General features: G+C 37.8%; 1 protein-coding gene and 1 non-coding gene across 8 annotated transcripts in view; both read right to left on the bottom strand.

Moving 5' to 3' along the window:
* The window catches only part of NBAS (NBAS subunit of NRZ tethering complex), a 330,504-nt gene that overhangs the window by 300,391 nt on the left and 10,655 nt on the right, over nucleotides 1-19,458 (bottom strand). For all 7 annotated transcript variants that reach the window (XM_055540893.1, XM_055540896.1, XM_055540894.1 and 4 more), the window contains one exon: nucleotides 18,105-18,148. In XM_055540893.1, the coding sequence (XP_055396868.1) occupies nucleotides 18,105-18,148 (44 nt within the window). The remainder of the gene's footprint in view (nucleotides 1-18,104; nucleotides 18,149-19,458) is intronic.
* LOC129623955 (U6 spliceosomal RNA) lies at nucleotides 12,154-12,260 on the bottom strand. Its single transcript, XR_008700698.1, has one exon. It is a non-coding gene; the product is annotated as a U6 spliceosomal RNA (small nuclear RNA).

The following is a 19,458-nucleotide window of genomic DNA, read 5'->3' as shown; positions in this document are numbered from 1 at the left end:
CAGAAAAGGAATGCTGAAAGTCTGCAGAGAGGAATCCCTGGGTCTTTGGCCAAACACAACTTTGCACACACTTGGAGAGGATGTTATCAGAGGGAGAACAACTATCAGATCTTGGGAAGGATCTGAAATGGTAATAAGTTCCAGCTAGCCACAGTGGATGGAGAAGGAAATGGCAACCCACTCCAGTGTTCTTGCCTGGAGAATCCCAGGAACGGTGGAGCCTGGTGCGCTGCCGTCTATGGGGTCGCGCAGAGTCGGACACGACTGAAGCGACTTAGCAGCAGCAGCAGCAGCCATAGTGGAGAGACTTCACTGAACACTTTGAGCATTTCTAAGAGATCCTGGACAGGCCTCATTTTAAAGTAGAACTGATCTAACCCTAAAATAAAAGCTACTGTAAAACATATCCTACAACACTGATAAGTCTTAAAAAATTAAGCCAATCCACAAAGAAATTAACTTCCCAAAACAAAATGCAATACCCTTAAGAAAAGATAACAAATACCAGACACTCTATAACACAGCACCCATAATGTTGAGCATATAATCTAAAGTTGCGAAGTATGTGAAGCAGGAAAGCATAACCCATATCATGAAAAAAAAAAAAGAAACCTGTCAATAGAAATATACCCAGAAATGATACTTATCGAGGAATAAGCAGACAAGGACTTCAAAATAGCTATTAAAACATATTTTGGGATACAAAAAAAAGTATAAACAAAGCGAATAAATAGGGAATCAAAAGAATCTGATGGAAACTATAAAATGCCCAATTACTGAAATGAAAAAGGTAATACCTGAAATGAAAAATTCATTGGATGGACTTAAAAGCACATTAAGCACTGCAGAGTGAAAAAAAAGTTTAAACTGATACCTTGAAAACTTCACAAAATAAACTACACAAATTAAAAAAGAGAGGGGAAAACTGAAAAAATTAATAGAATATCAGTAACCAGTGGAATAATCACAACCAATCTATAAGTGCCAGAAGAGGGGAAAGAGATTGAGTTAGAAAACTTTATTTGAATTTTAAATAACATCCATAAAATTGTAAATGTGATGAAATCTACAAATCCACTGATCCTAGAGGCTTAATGGACCTACAGGAAGATAAAGTAGAAAAATGAAGTCAAGTCACATTGTTAGAGGAAGCACACTGACTGAAACCTACCACCCCGGCCAGACAGCACAGTAACTATTTGCATGGAGTTGTTTTACCACAGGAGGTCCTGGTAAGGAACATGGAACTAATAAGCCTCCACCAACCAAAGAGTTTGGTAAAGGTCAAAATGAGACACCACATGTCCAACCACATCCCAGAATCTTTCTCTCTGGCATCCATCTTGGCTGAACAAGGCGTGCACCACCAGGAAGGACTCTGAGTCAGAATGACTGGCTAAAAACAACCTGAAAACTAATCCCATCACCAAAACACCCGAGACTGCAAGCCATGTGACAGAGCTGTTCTCCTGGGTTCCCTTACCCTCCTGCTCTCCACCCGGGCACCCTTTCCCAATAAAATCTCTTGCTTTGTCAGCACATGTGTCTCCTTGGACGATTCATTTCCGAGTGTTCGACAAGAGCCCAGTTTTGGGCCCTGGAAGAGCTCCCCCTTCCTGCAACAATGATAGTCAAATTTCTAAAATCAGTGATAAAGAGAAAATCTCAGAAGCAGCTAGAAAAAAGAGACATTACCTACAGGAAAACAGTAATAGAAACGGCTGTTAACTTCTCATCAAAACAATGCAATGACCTCTTTAAAGAACTGAAAGAAAAAAAACAATCAACCTGGAATTCTATATCCAGAGAAGATATTTTACAAAATGAAGGCAAAAATCAAAAATGGTTTCAGATCAACAGACCTGCATTATAAAAAGTATTAAATAAGGTTTTCAAGTTGAAGAGAAACACTACCAAATGGAAACTTTCACAAAAAGAAAAAATTGAAAATAATAGAGGTGGAAAATAGAAGAAAAAATAAGAGATCCATCCTTGTTTAATTCCTTAGTTATATGACAAAAAAATAATAATATAGTGTAGAGGTTTAACATTTATTTAAAAAGTTAGAAAACAGTACAAAGGAGTAGGAAGGAACAGATATACACTGTATAATTAATTTTTAAATGTACATTGTAAATCCCAGAACAAATGCTAAAAGGAACAGAGAAGAAATAGGACAAATAGAAAAATAAGACACAATATATAATGAATAATGCAATAAATGAGATCAAAAACACTCTGGAGGGAACAAATAGTAGAATAATGGAAATAGAAGATAGGATTAGTGAATTAGAAGACAGAATGGTAGAAATAAATGAATCAGAGAGGAAAAAAGAAAAACAAGTTAAAAGAAATGATGACAATCTCAGAGACCTCTGGGACAATGTTAAATGCCCCAACATTCGAATCATAGGAGTCCCAGAAGAAGAAGACAAAAAGAAAGACCATTAGAAAATACTTGAGGAGATAATAGTTGAAAACTTCCCTAAAACGGGGAAGGAACTAATCACCCAAGTCCAAGAAACCCAGAGAGTCCAAAACAGGATAAACCCAAGGCAAAACACCCCAAGACACATATTAATCAAATTAACAAAGATCAAAGAACAAATATTAAAAGCAGCAAGGGAAAAACAACAAACAACACACAAGGGGATTCCCATAAGGATAACAGCTGATCTTTCAACAGAAATTCTTCAGACCAGGAAAGAATGGCAGGACATACTTAAAGTGATGAAACAAAATAACCTACAGCCCTAATTACTGTACCCAGCAAGGATATCATTCAAATATGAAGGAGAAATCAAAAGCTTTACAGACAAGCAAAAGCTGAGAGAATTCAGCACCACCAAACCAGCTCTCCAACAAATACTAAAGGATCTTCTCTAGACAGGAAACACAAAAAGGGTGTATAAACTCAAACCCAAAACAATAAAGTAAATGGAAAAGAGATCATCAGAGATCAGATCAGATCAGTCACTCAGTCGTGTCCGACTCTTTGCGACCCCATGAATCGCAGCACACCATGCCTCCCTGTCCATCACCAACTCCCGGAGTTCACTCAGACTCACATCCATCGAGTCAGTGATGCCATCCAGCCATCGCATCCTCTGTCATCCTCTTCTCCTCCTGCCCCCAATCCCTCCCAGCATCAGTCTTTTCCAATGAGTCAACTCTTCGCATGAGGTGGCCAAAGTACTGGAGTTTCAGCTTCATCATTCCTTCCAAAGAAATCCCAGAGTTGATCTCCTTCAGAATGGGCTGGTTGGATTTCCTTGCAGTCCAAGGGACTCTCAAGAGTTTTATCCAACTCCACACTTCAAAAGCATCAATTCTTCAACGCTCAGCCTTCTTCACAGTCCAACTCTCACATACATACATGACCACAGGAAAAACCATAGCCTTGACTAGACGAACCTTTGTTGGCAAAGTAATGTCTCTGCTTTTGAACATGCTATCTAGGTTGGTCATAAGTTTCCTTCCAAGGAGTAAGCGTCTTTTAATTTCATGGCTGCAGTCACCATCTGCAGTGATTTTGGAGCCCAGAAAAATAAAGTCTGACACTGTTTCCATTGTTTCCCCATCTATTCCCCATGAAGTGGTGGGACCGGATGCCATGATCTTCGTTTTCTGAATGTTGAGCTTTAAGCCAACTTTTTCACTCTCCACTTTCACTTTCATCAAGAGGCTTTTGAGTTCCTCTTCACTTTCTGCCATAAGGGTGGGGTCATCTGCACGTCTGAGGTTATTGATATTTCTCATGGCAATCTTGATTCCAGCTTGTGTTTCTTCCAGTCCAGCGTTTCTCATGATATACCTTGCATATAAGTTAAATAAACAGGGTGACAATATACAGCCTTGACGAAGGAAAGAATGGAAACTATTTGGAACCAGTCTGTTGTTCCATGTCCAGTTCTAACTGTTGCTTCCTGACCTGCATACAAATTTCTCAAGAGGCAGATCAGGTGGTTTGGTATTCCCATCTCTTGAAGAATTTTCCACAGTTTATTGTGATCCACACAGTCAAAGGCTTTGGCATAGTTAATAAAGCAGAAATAGATGTTTTTCTGGAACTCTCTTGCCTTTTCAATGATCCAGCAGATGTTGGCAATTTGATCTCTGGTTCCTCTGCCTTTTCTAAAACCAGCTTGAACATCAGGAAGTTCACAGTTCACATATTGCTGAAGCCTGGCTTGGAGAATTTTGAGCATTACTTTACTAGCGTGTGAGATGAGTGCGATTGTGCGGTAGTTTGAGCAGTCTCTGGCATTGCCTTTCTTTGGGATTGGAATGAAAACTGACCTTTTCCAGTCCTGCAGCCACTGCTGAGTTTTCCAAATTTGCTGGCATATTGAGTGCAGCATTTTCACAGCATCATCTTTCAGGATTTGGAATAGCTCAACTGGAATTCCATCACCTCCACTAGCTTTGTTCGTAGTGATGCTTTCTAAGGCCCACTTGACTTCATATTCCAGGATGTCTGGCTCTAGGTCAGTGATCACACCATCGTGATTATCTGGGTCATGAAGATCTTTTTTGTACAGTTCTTCTGTGTATTCTTATCAATAATTACCTTACACATAAATGGGTTGAATGCCCCAACCAAAAGACAAAGACTGGCTGAATGAATACAAAAACAAGACCCCTATATATGTTGTCTACAAGAGACCCACCTCAAAACAAGGGACACATACAGACTGAAAGTGAAGGGCTGGAAAAAGATATTCTATGCAAATAGAGACCGAAAGAAAGCAGGAGTAGCAATACTCATATCAGATAAAACAGACTTTAAAACAAAGGCTGTGAAAAGAGACAAAGAAGGACACTACATAATGATCAAAGGATCAATCCAAGAAGAAGATATAACAATTATAAATATATATGCACCCAACATAGGAGCACCACAATATGTAAGACAAATGCTAACAAGTATGAAAGGGGAAACTAACAATAACACAGTAATAGTGGGAGACTTTAATACCCCACTCACACCTATGGATAGATCAACTAAACAGAAAATTAACAAGGAAACACAAACTTTAAATGATACAATAGACCAGATAGACCTAATTGATATCTATAGGACATTTCACCCCAAAACAAGTTTCACCTTTTTCTCAAGTGCACATGGAACCTTCTCCAGGATAGATCACATCCTGGGCCACAAATCTGGCCTTGGTAAATTCAAAAAAAATTGAAATCATTCCAAGCATCTTTTCTGACCACAATGCAGTAAGATTAGATCTCAATTACAGGAGAAAAACTATTAAAAATTCCAACATATGGAGGCTGAACAACACACTGCTGAATAACCAACAAATCACAGAAGAAATCAAAAAAGAAATCAAAATATGCATAGAAATGAATGAAAATGAAAACACAACAACCCAAAACCTATGGGACACGGTAAAAGCAGTGCTAAGGGGAAGGTTCATAGCAATAGAGACATACCTCAAGAAACAAGAAAAAAGTCAAATAAATAACCTAACGCTACACCTAAAGCAACTAAAAAAGGAAGAAATGAAGAACCCCAGGGTTAGTAGAAGGAAAGAAATCATAAAAATTAGGGCAGAAATAAATGCAAAAGAAACAAAAGAGACCATAGCAAAAATCAACAAAGACAAAAGCTGGTTCTTTGAGAGGATAAACAAAATTGACAAACCATTAGCCAGACTCATCAATAAACAAAGGGAGAAAAATGAAATCAATAAAATTTGAAATGAAAATGGAGAGATCACAACAGACAACACAGAAATATAAAGGATCATAAGAGACTACTATCAGCAATTATATGCCAATAAAATGGACAACTTGGAAGAAATGGACAAATTCTTAGAAAAGTACAACTTTCCAAAACTCTACCAGGAAGAAATAGAAAATCTTAACAGACCCATCACAAGCACAGAAATTGAAACTGTAATCAGAAATCTTCCAGCAAACAAAAGCCCAGGTCCAGATGGCTTCACAGTTGAATTCTACCAAAAATTTAGAGAAGAGCTAACACCTTTCCTACTCAAACTCTTCCAGAAAATTGCAGAGGAAGGTAAACTTCCAAACTCATTCTATGAGGCCACCATTACCTTAATAACAAAACCTGACAAAGATGCCACAAAAAAAGAAAACTACAGGTCAATATCACTGATGAACATAGATGCAAAAATCCTTAACAAAATACTAGCAATCAGAATCCAACAACACATTAAAAAGATCATATATCATGACCAAGTGGGGTTTATCCCAGGGATGCAAGGGTTCTTCAATATCCACAAATCAATCAATGTAATACACCACATTAACAAATTGAAAAATAAAAGCCATATGATTATCTCAATAGATGCAGAGAAAGCCTTTGACAAAATTCAACACCCATTTATGATAAAAACGCTCCAGAAAGCAGGAATAGAAGGAACATACCTCAACCTCAAAAGCTATATATGACAAACCCACAGCAAACATTATCCTCAATGGTGAAAAATTAAAAGCATTTCCCCTAAAGTCAGGAACAAGACAAGGGTGCCCACTCTCACCACTACTATTCACTTTTGGAAGGGAAAGTGGAAGTTTTGGCCACAGCAATCAGAGCAGAAAAAGAAATAAAAGGAATCCAAATTGGAAAAGAAGAAGTAAAGCTCTCACTGTTTGCAGATGACATGATCCTCTACATAGAAAACCCTAAAGACTCCACCAGAAAATTACTAGAACTAATCAATGAATATAGTAAAGTGGCAGGATATAAAATCAACACACAGAAATCCCTTGCATTCCTATACACTAATAATGAGAAAACAGAAAGAGAAATTAAGGAAACAATTCCATTCGCCATTGCAATGAAAAGAATAAAATACTTAGGAATATATCTACCTAAAGAAACTAAAGACCTATATATAGAAAACTATAAAACACTGGTGAAAGAAATCAAAGAGGACACTAATAGATGGAGAAATATACCGTGTTCATGGATCAGAAGAATCAATATAGTGAAAATGAGTATACTACCCAAAGCAGTGAAAATGAGTATACTACCCAAAGCAATCTATAGATTCAATGCAATCCCTATCAAGCTACCAACGGTGTTTTTCACAGAGCTAGAACAAATAATTTCACAATTTGTATGGAAATACAAAAAACCTCGAATAGTCAAAGCAATCTTGAGAAAGAAGAATGGAACTGGAGAAATCAACCTGCCTGACTTTAGGCTCTACTACAAAGCCACAGTCATCAAGACAGTATGGTACTGGCACAAAGACAGAAATATAGATCAGTGGAACAAAATAGAAAGCCCAGAGATAAATGCATGCACCTATGGCAACCTTATCTTTGACAAAGGAGGCAAGAATATACAATGGAGAAAAGACAATCTTTTTAACAAGTGGTGCTGGGAAAACTGGTCAGCCACTTGTAAAAGAATGAAACTAGAACACTTTCTAACACCATACACAAAAATAAACTCAAAATGGATTAAAGATCTCAACGTAAGACCAGAAACTATACAACTCCTAGAGGAGAACATAGGCAAAACACTTTCCGACATAAATCACAGTAGGATCCTCTATGACCCACCTCCCAGAATATTGGAAATAAAAGCAAAAATAAACAAATGGGATCTAATTTAATTAAAATTAAAAGCTTCTGCATAACAAAGGAAACTATAAGCAAGGTGAAAAGACAGCCTTCAGAATGGCAGAAAATAATAGCAAATGAAGCAACAAAGAATTAATCTCAAAAATATACAAGCAACTCCTGCAGCTCAATTCCAGAAAAATAAATGACCCAGTCAAAAAAATGGGCCAAAGAACTAAACAGACATTTCTCCAAAGAAGACATACAGATGGCTAACACATGAAAAGATGCTCACCATCACTCATTATCAGAGAAATGCAAATCAAAACCACAATGAGGTACCATCTCATGCCAGTCAGAATGGCTGCGATCCAAAAGTCTACAAGCAATAAATGCTGGAGAGGATGTGGAGAAAGGGAACCCTCTTACACTGTTGGTGGGAATGCAAACTAGTACAGCCACTATGGAGAAGAGTGTGGAGATTCCTTAAAAAACTGGAAATAGAACTGCCATATGACCCAGCAATCCCACTGTTGCACATACACACCAAGGAAACCAGAAGTGAAAGAGAGATGTGTACCCCAATGTTCATCGCAGCATGGTTTATAATAGCCAGGACATGGAAGCAACCTAGATGTCCATCAGCAGACGAATGGATAAGAAAGCTGTGATGCATATACACAATGGAGTATTACTCAGCCACTGAAAAGAATACATTTGAATCAGTTCTAATGAGGTGGATGAAACTGGAACCCATTATACAGAGTGAAGTAAGCCAGAAAAAAAAAAACACCAATACAGTATACTAACACATATATATGGAATTTAGAAAGATGGTAACGATAACCCTGTATGCGAGATAGCAAAAAAAGACACACATGTATAGAACAGTCTTTTGGACTCTGTGGGAGATGGCGAGGGTGGGATGATTTGGGAGAATGGCATTGAAACATGTATAATATCATATGTGAAACAAATCACCAGACCAGGTTCGATGCATGATACAGGATGTTTGGGGCTGGTGTACTGGGATGACCCAGAGGGATGGTATGGGGAGGGAGGTGGGAGAGGGGTTCAGGATGGGGAACACGTGTACACACGTGGCAGATTCATCTTGATGCGTGGCAAAACCAATACAATATTGTAAAGTAATTAGCCTCCAATTAAAATAAATAAACTTACATTTTAAAATTAATTAATTAATTAAAAAAAGAAAAATAAGACAGCAAACCCCAACCAGCTCAGTAACTACATTAAATGTAAATGTCCTAAACATCACAATGACAGAAATTGTCAGACTGAAAAAAACAGCATGACTCAAGTTATATGATTTCTACAAGACCAAAAGATGTACATTTAATAAATACAGATAAATCCAAAAGAGGTAATAGAGATGTGTCATGCAAATACTAATCATAAATGAGGAAAAGAGGAGATTAAGATATGTCATACAAATGCTAATCATAAAAAAGCAAGAGCAACTATAATATCAAACAAAACAGAATTCAACTGTAATAATATTAGACAAAATAGAATAATATTAGACAAAGAGTATTCCTGCAAATAGAAAGGGACATTCCATCACAATAAAGGAGCCATTTCCTTAAGACAACAAAATAATATCTGCAGATACCTAAAAACTAGAACCCCTAAATATCAATACATAAAGACTGATAGAACTAAAGGTAGGATAAACAAATATGAAATCATATTTGGAAATGTCAACCCTCTCTCAGGAACTGATAGAAAAACTAGACAGAAAATTAGTATATATAAAAGTCTGAACAGCTCTGACACCCAATCCAATGTAATTAACACTTATACACCACTATATTCAATATCTGCACCCCATATGCAATAATCAAATTCTGAAGACAGAATTATTTTGAAGACAGACAATATGCTATGCATAAATCAAACCTTAATAAATTTAAAAGGTTAAAATCATATCAAATATGTTCCTCAATCCCAAGAGAATTAAATTAGATAATAAAAATGCTTATATTAGAACAAGCTTAAACGCTTACGGAAGAGAAAAGATTTAAACTCAATGATCTAAACTTCCATCTTCCATCTAGACAAATATGAGCAAATTAAATCTTATAGTCAGAAGAAAGGAAATAGATAAAAAATAAAGAGAACAGAAACCGAAACCAAAACCTATTTTTATTGAATATTAGTAAACTGATAAAAACCTGGCTTCACTGACCAAGAAAAAAGAGAATACAAATTACCAGTATCAAGAATAAAAGAGGAACATCACTACAGATCTGACATAAAATAAAAGTGTAATAAAGAAACATTAAAACTTTATGCCAATATATGGTAAAATATAGAGGGAAATTCCATAAAAGATGGGAATAAAAAAAGAGGAAATTTAAATTTTTAAAAGCCTTCTATCTATTTTTAAATTCTAATTAAGAATTATCAACAAAAACCTACCCACAAAACTCTAGTTTCACTAGTGAATTCTACCAAACATTAAGAAATTAATTCCAATTCTACACGCTAGTAAAGTAATGCTCAAAATTCTCCAAGCCAGGCTTCAGCAATACATGAACCGTGAACTTCCAGATGTTCAAGCTGGTTTTGGAAAACACAGAAGAACCAGAGATCAAACTGCCAAAGTCCACTGGATCATCGAAAAAGCAAGACAGTTCCAGAAAAACATCTATTTCTGCTTTGTTGACTATGCCAAATCCTTTGTGTGGATCACAACAAGCTGTGGAAAATTGTTAAAGAGATAGGAATACCAGACCACCTTACCTGCCTCCTAAGAAATCTTTATGCAGGTTAAGAAGCTGGTTAAGAACAGTTAGAACTGGACATGGAACAACAGACTGGTTCCAAATAGGAAAAGGAGTACGTCAAGGCTCTATTATTGTCACCCTGCTTATTTTACTTATATGCAGAGTATATCATGAGAAACACTGGGCTGAATGAAGCACAAGCTGGAACTGCCGGGAGAAATATCAATAACCTTATATACGCATATGACAACACCCATATGGCAGAAAGTGAAGAAGAACTGAAGAGCCTCTTGATGAAAGTGAAAGAGGAGAGTGAAAAAGTTGGCTTAAAGCTCAACATTCAGAAAACTAAGATCATGGCATCCAGTCCCATCACTTCATGGCAAATAGATGGGGAAAGAGTGGAAACAGTGTCAGACTTTATTTTGGGGGGCTCCAAAATCACTGCAGATGATGACTGCTGCCATGAAATTAAGAAGACACTTACTCCTTGGAAGAAAAGTTATGACCAACCTAAACAGCATGTTAAAAAGCAGAGACATTACTTTGTCAACAAAGGTCCGTCTAGTCAAGGCTATGGTTTTTTCCAGTAGTCACATATGGATTTCAGAGTTGGACTACAAGGAAAGCTGAGCACCTAAGAATTAATGCTTTTGAACTGTGGTGTTGGAGTAGACTCTTGAGAGTCCCTTGGACTGCAAGGACATCCAACCAGTCCATCCTAAAGGAGACCGATCAGTCCTGGGTGTTCATTGGAAGGACTGATGCTGAAGCTGAAGCTCCAATACTTTGGCTACCTGATGCAAAGAGCTGACTCAATGGAAAAGACCCTGATGCTAGGAAAGAATGAAGGCAGGAGGAGAAGGGAACGACAGAGGATGAGATGGTTGGATGGCATCACCGACTCAACAGACATGAGTTTGGGTAAACTCCGGGAGCGGGTGATGGACAGGGAACCCAGTGTGCTGCCATCCGTGGGGACGCAGAGTTGGACACGACTGAGCGACTGGACTGAACTGAACGCAAAGTCTTACAGAAAACAAAAGGGAACACTTGCCAACTCATATTTTGAGACCAGCACTACTCCAGTGCTAAACCAGAAAAAATTACCAAAATAAAAATCTATAAACCAATAACTCCATCGGCAAAGATAGGTAACAATAATATGCTATCTGTTATACACAATTATCTGCACAGAGGCCTACTGAATGGTCTACCTTGCTGGTGAAATCAAGTACAACACTGAGGTACTTACTGCTCAGAGATCCAATACATGGGCACTTTCTGCATAATGTGAGTAGTTGGGAGACCTATGTCCTAACACAGGAAGTTATCCAGTAAAAAAAAAAGTAATTTAAAAAGATACTTCAGGAAATTATTCTTGAACTTCAACCTAGATGACTTAAACAATCTTTTTTTCTTAATTTTATTTTATTTTTAAACTTTACAAAATTGTATTAGTTTTGCCAAATATCGAAATTAATCTGCCACAGGTATACATGTTTTCCCCATTCTGAACGCTCCTCCCTCCTCCCTCCCCATACCATCCCTCTGGGTCGTCCCAGTGCACCAGCCCCAAGCATCCAGTATCGTGCATCGAACCTGGACTGGCAACTCGTTTCATACATGATATTATACATGTTTCAGTGCCATTCTCCCAAATCCTCCCACCCTCTCCCTCTCCAACAGAGTCCGTAAGACTGTTCTATACATCAGTGTCTCTTTTGCTGTCTCGTACACAGGGTTATTGTTACCATCTTTCTAAATTCCATATATATGCGTTAGTATACTGTATTGGTGTTTTTCTTTCTGGCTTACTTTACTCTGTATAATAGGCTCCAGTTTCAAAAATATGGAATGCTTCACGAATTTGCGTGTCATCCTTACGCAGGGGCCATGCTAATCTTCTCTGTATCGTTACAATTTTAGTATATGTGCTGCCGAAGCGAGCACTTAAACAAACTTTAAATGAAGAAAGTAGATTATAAAACATTTTACTTCCATAGAACATATCTACAGTAAAAATACTTAAGAGAAAAAAAGACATCTGAAAGAACAGATCATGAAATGTTAGTCTTACTCATCTCTGGATGATGTGCTTATCTTTATTTTTTACTTTTTGCTCATTCTTAGTTTCTGAAACTTTTACTGAGAATGTGTATTGTTTTGTCAACAAAATTTATTAAAATTCATGAAAAGAAATTTAAAAAGCTATATAAGCTGAGGCTCCTGAATCACACAGTTCAAGAGAGAAATGTTTCATTTCAAAACCAGGGCGCTTCAAACGGGCTATGCTTCCCAACATTTTTCCTATCAAGACACACACACTACCGTGTTTGTAAGGCACTGGAGGCTCAGTGGTAAAAAACAATCTGCCTGCGACGCAGCAGACACAGATGTGCTCCCTGGGTTGGGAAGATCCCCTGGAGGAAGGAATGGCAAACCCACTCCAGTATTCTTGCCTGGGAAATCCCATGGACAGAGAAGCTAGAGGGCTATAGTCCATGGGGGTCACAGAGAGTCAGACACAACTTAGCAGCTAAACAACAGCATGGCACCTATACGGGTAAGTAGATGAGGCTGCTGGAAATTGGAGGCAACCAGCCTGGGCTTGCGCTGTCATAGGGCCACCAGGCCACTGGACAATTGATGGCCTGGTGGACAACTGATGGACAATTGGGGGCCTCAGCCCACATACATCTAGGCAAGCTGCTGCTCAGCATTAGGAAGCTCTGGGTTATGGTATCTCAAACTCAGAAACATGAGAAAAATCTCCTGATTAACATAGGAAAGCTCTAAAAATGTCTAATTCCATGTGCTATTTTTAAGTCTTTATTCAAGATAGAGAAGACGAAATTACTATTTATGGCCTGGCAAACACAGCCAAAACAAGTTGCAATCCACATTTAAAACATCCTCAAACAGCATATATTTTATCAAACAATAACTGAAAAATATTGAAGTGGAACCAAATAGCTCCTATTTCAGTCTGCAGACTCTACAATGAGTTTCAGAAACACGGTAACAACAATCTGGCTCCTTCTCTCCAGGCATACACAGGAAACATCATTTGGCAGATGAGAGTTATGCCCATAAAGATGAGTTAGATGATAAGCAAATGATCATTACCTCACATTATATGAAATGGAAAGAAGCCATTAATGCAGCATTAAAGTCATAAATTCACACATTCAGAAGCCAACAAAATAAAACATTAGTTCTCAAAGCATTATTATCTCATTCATGCTGCCACATTATCTGTACGCAGTAAAGTGAAAAGTGAAAGTTGCTTAGTCATGTCCGACTCTTTGCGATCCCATGGACTATATGGAATTCTCCAGGCCAGAATACTAGAGTGGATACCCTTTCCCTTCTCCAGGGGATCTTCCCAACCCAGGGATTGAACCCAGGTCTCCCTCATTGCAGGCAGATTCTTTACCAGCTAAGCCACCAGGTACCGGCCCATACACAGTAAAAGCTCTAACAAATGTTACAAATTGTCTGAAATACAGAAGGGTTAATCTTCCCATGTTCATGTTAATTCACAGATTTCTTGGTTTACTTATGGACTCAGAGCAGGGTCTAATGTCAAAGCTCAAAGGGGCCCTGAGTGTCTGCATCACTTCTAGATTCTGAGCACAATTCTCAGAGGCCCACCACATGGTCCCCAAGCCCCAATCCAACAAGAGGGAATCACCGGGGAAAAGGTAACTGAATATCCCCAACTATTCTGGGAACTTCCTGATCCTTATACTCTATTTACTCCAAACGTGGTCCACCTCAGTAAGTGCTGGTGAAAAACCTATAGAAAGCAAATTGAGAAAAATGTGGAACCCCAAAGTTTTAGAAAGTCACAAAAACTATTCGCCTTCTATTATTCTCAAAAAGATACTAAGCAAACATGGCTTCTTATCTAGCCTTATAGATCTAATTGTGGTATGTATACACACTGTGTACAACAGGAATAAAAAACACAAGTATCATGACAATTACCCACAAACTTATATATGTGTATAATATATACGAAATACATACATGTGTGTATGTATATACACACACATACACACACATCAACTTACAAAATTAACTCACAAGAAACAAGGAAATACACTATATTCATAGATTCATTTACAAAATCATTTTAGTAGTTACCAAACACCATTATCCATTTGATATGGCCAAAAGCTGTGTGCCTACTATGTGTTAGACACCATGCTAGGCACTAAGAATGAAAAAAAAAAAAAAAAAAATTCAGTAACAGAGAAGCCCTGATTCCAATCTAATAAGGAATCACACAAGCAAAACAACAATTGAAAAAGGAAAGGAAATTAGGCTAAGTGCAATGATACAGGTACAAAAAGTCCTACAGAAACATTAAGAAAAAATGCACAAATCATGAGGAAGAGGCCAAGGAAAAAAAGGTTGCCCAAGAAAGCTGATGTATGAACTAAAACATGAGAGCTAATTAATTAAATAGAACGGTGGATGCATCTAGACTAACGGAACCATCGGCACCATGGTATAAAAAGCACAATGGGGCTCGAAACTGCAAGCTACTTGACACTAGACCATGGGACACATGGCAGGGGCATCTCACAGGAGACACAGGCAGACTAGAGCTAGTCTTATTTCCTGAACTAGAAAATAAGAGCTGCATTCCACAGTCAACGGAGCACAAGTGAAAGATCTTAAGCACGTCTTACAGTACTAGTAACAGTAACAATAATAGCTTAATGTCTCCTAAGTACTCAGTACATCAGACATTATTCTAAGAGGTTTATATATATATGTATATATATATAAGCTCACATCATTTCCCCACAACCCTTTGTACAGGTTTAAGCCTGTATTACAGATCACTGAGGCTCAGAGACATAAAGTATCAATAACATGTCCAAGGTTAGTATCTAAAGAGCAGCAGAGCCAGACTTAAAGGGAACCTTGATAGAATTCTCACTGAAGAATGATCAATTTGACAAGCAGTGTAAAGTATGGATTACTGAAGGGCATATAAAAGAAAACCTTGTTAGGAGACTGTTGCAAGAAACCAAGTAAAAAAAAAACGTCATGAGCCTGAACTAGGGCTGAGACAGATGACGTGCACAAGCAGCAAGCAAGCGCCATTTTAAGATTCCAGGGACGTGGTGAAATTAAGGTGAGTCTTCTCCATTGCATCACTCAGTATAAGTGCAATGAATTATTTCTCTCTCCCCCCGCCGATGGGCTATAAATCCTTAAATCTAGGTAACCTATATCTTGTTGTATACACAGTGCCTAGGATAACAGTGCCTGGTATGGTGGCAACGAAATAAATCTTTGTCAAGGAAAGAAAGAAGGGAGGGAAGGTAAAAGAAGAGAAAATGCCTGGATTTTTGCCTTGGTACAGATGAGAGTATCACTGACCAGAGTACTGAGGGAACGAGGTACTCCAAGTAACAGAATGGAAGGAACCGATTTCAAGAAGCGGAGGTGAATTTATATAAATATGCAGGAAGTTTCACATTTGCTCTTACGTGACAATATACACTGTGTAAACTAACTTCATAAGAACTCTATTTATTAGTGGATCCACTAGTAGACAGTCCCTGGGGTCCAAAGAGTTGGACATGACTGAACACAAAGCACAGACATGGAATTGGAGCTTCCCTGGTGGTTCAGATGGTAAACAATCCACCTGCAATGCAGGAAACCCAGGTTCGATCCTTGGGTTGGGAGGGTTCCCTGGAGAAGGGAATGGCAACCCACTCTGGTATTACTTGTCTGCAGAATTCCACGGACAGAGCCTGGCGAGCTACAGTCCATCTGGTCGCAAAGAGTCCAACACAACTAAGCAACTAACACACATGCATACATGGAATTGTACAAGAATAATAATTCTAACATACTAATATAATTAATATCACCATTAACATGGGACTCAAAACATTTTTAAAACATTTGATTTTTACATCTGAACATCTGAGAATGAGAAGGAAACTGGCCCTAGGCCACCAATGGTGCATTTAACCAGGAGCTTAAGACCAGCCGGGGGAATCCTCTGTCTTCCCACCATTCCGGAGGTTTCAAAACTATCAATGCCTCCCTTCTCCTGGCTCTTTCACTGTTGATTATTTTAACCTAATGCTGCTTCTTAATTAAAAAAACATTATTAAAAAGCAGACATTACTTTGCCAACAAAGGTCTGTCTAGTCAAAGCTATGGTTTTTCCAGTAGTCATGTATGGACGTGAGAGTTGGACTCAAAAGAAAGCTGAGCGCACTGAAGAACTGATGCTTTTGAATTGTGGTGTTAGAGAAGACTCTTCAGAGTCCCTTGAAATGCAAGGAGATCCAACCACTCCATCCTTAATCAGTCCTGAATGTTCATTGGAAGGACTGATGGTGAAGCTGAAACTCCAATACTCTGGCCACCTGATGTGAAGAGCTGACTCACTGGAAAAGACCCTGATGCTGGGAAAGATTGAAGGCAGAAGAAGGGGACAACAGAGGATGAGATGGTTGGATGGCATCACCGACTCAATGGACATGAGTTTGAGTAAGCTCCGAGAGTTGGTGATGGCCAGGGAGGCCTGGCGTGCTGCAGTCCATGGAGTCGCAAAGAGTCAGACACAACTGAGCGACTGAACTGAACTGAAAGCTGCTTTAAGGTAAAATATGTACACCACGTTCTTCCAAGCACATGGGGAAAAGGGCACGTGAAGCACTAAACACAGTGTCTGGCACACAGTAAGGACACAAGCAGTTGTCATCACCAGTGACCACGATTATCATCATCACGATTCCAACAACCTCTCCACTGATATGTTAAAGTAACACAAGGTCAAACAAACATAAGTGGAGGTCCTGTAAACAGAACATAACAGATGCATTTATGTAACAGCACATGCACTTAATTGTTTTCCTCCATACCTCAGCCCTTCATACATGGCTCTCGTAGGTCAAAACACTCCCCCTGCCTTCTCCTACCTTCTACTCATTCTTAAGCTTCCTCTCCAAAAGTCACTTTTCCTGAACAATCTCCTCTCACACTCTTGGTTAAACTCTCACCCTGCTCTGTATTTTTCCTTCAGATTTATCAAAATCTGTAAGAATATATCTGAGTGTCTACATGCCTTGCGAAGGGCTTCCCAAGTGGAACTAGCAGTAAAGAATCCACCTGCCAGTGCAGGAGCTGCAGGAGCTACAAGAGACACGGGTTCGATCCCTGGGTCAGGAAGATCCCCTGGAGAAGGAAATGGCAACCCGCTACAGTATTCTTGCCTGGAAAATCCCGTGGGCAGAGAAGCCTGGAGGGCTACAGTCCCTGGGGTCGCAAAAGAGTCAGACACAACTGAGCGCACACACACACATGCCTCGTGAGGTAAAGGATCATGCATTTTTGCTCATAATCAAACCCCTCAAACCCAGCAAAATGTCATATATATCCATGAATGATACTCAGTAAACTTCTGCTGAATCATGTATCAAAGAATGATCAAATCCAAGACTATTTACTAGTTTATATCTGACCAACTCTTGACATATCTACAAATGATTTTCTGCATTCAATTCAAAATAAAAGAGTACAGACACTTACAAGAACATTATTAAAACTGGCTAAGAGTTTTGTACAACACATCAATTTCATATCTCTCCAAAATTCACATCTTAAAACAGAAATCAGTTAAGATGTGTTAAAATTATTTTAATAAATTCATAATCATCCTTGCCAATAAATAGCATCTATTCTGATTTTTAAGAAATATTAGTTGTTGTCAATTTGAATTTCTCATTTTTTAAATATTCTGGAAACTCTTACCTTGACATTTTCCAATAATAGATGTAAAATCATCTTTTGCAGACCTGCAAAAGACATATGTAAAATTAAGACAACAGTTTTGCCATAACAATACTGTGTAGTACTACTATAAGACACCACAGATCAGACAACTTCTCTAGACATTAATGTTTAATGACATTCCTTCCCTCACACAGATAGGTTCTGTGCCACAAATAAGACCCTTTCATTGGTGACAATGTTTTCTTTAAACCTTATTTCACTAGGTACATAGCTACAGTAAGAATACAACAATACGAGCATTAAGTGATTTTAAGCACAGCCTTTTAATACCATAGAGATGCCTGAACCCTAGCCCCAAAGGCTCTGGTTTAGAAAATCTGGGACGGGGCCCAAGCAAAAGTATTTTTTTTTTAAAGTTCCACAGATGGATCCTGGTTAAGAACCACTGATGAGTATCATATCACAGATTTTAATCAGGGAAAAAAGTCTTGTTTTCATAAGTCGAACAGCTTTAACAAGTGACCATATACATATATATTTTATATATATAAATGACCTACTCAATATCTGAGTTCTTGAAATACATACCAAAGTAGTCTAATTATTATATCTTCAAAAATGAAAAATGTTAAACCTTCTAGAAAAGAATTTATAAACAATTATCCAAAACTTTAAGGTCCATTGTATTTGATCTAGCAATTTAATTTCTATAAAGCTATCCCTGGGAAATAATTACAGATATACACAGATAAAGGCAGTTAATACAGTCTAATTTATGAAAAAGAAAAATACAGCCAGTATAAAGAGATTAATTATTAAATTTTACTACATACACTCTATGAAATATTATACAATTATTGTATGTGACATGAAAAGATGCTAACAATGTATTAATTTACAGAAGTTAAAGAAAAAGGTATCAAATAGAATGTAGAGTATCATTCTACTAAATATACAGTTTATACACACACACAAATTTCAAAGAACATATATCAAAATGTTAATAGTAGACAACTTTTGAACCGTAAAATTTGCTGTTCTTTCATAAATACTTAACTGTATTTTCTAACATTTGTAAAATAAGTAAGCATTACCTTTAAAACAAATTTTAAAGACTAAGATTTTTAGTCATTTATTAAATTATATTAACAAAATCCAGCTACAATTATGGAAATAAATTTCCTCAAGAAATTAAGACTATACAGCCTCCACGTGGACTAGAACAAAAAAGACATGACCTCGCAAGTGAAGTTGACTTGATGTCAGCTCTTGTAACCTGGACAAAATATTCAACATGCTTTCCTTTTCCCTTTCACTAACAGGATAAGTAATCGCAACTTTAGAGTTCAGATATGATTAAATGAGACATCAC

The sequence above is a fragment of the Bubalus kerabau genome, chromosome 11 (genome assembly GCF_029407905.1).
Source record: "Bubalus kerabau isolate K-KA32 ecotype Philippines breed swamp buffalo chromosome 11, PCC_UOA_SB_1v2, whole genome shotgun sequence".
NCBI lineage: Eukaryota > Metazoa > Chordata > Mammalia > Artiodactyla > Bovidae > Bubalus > Bubalus kerabau.
The sequence above is the reverse complement of the archived record's forward strand: the minus strand, read 5'-3'. Positions and strand labels throughout refer to the sequence as shown.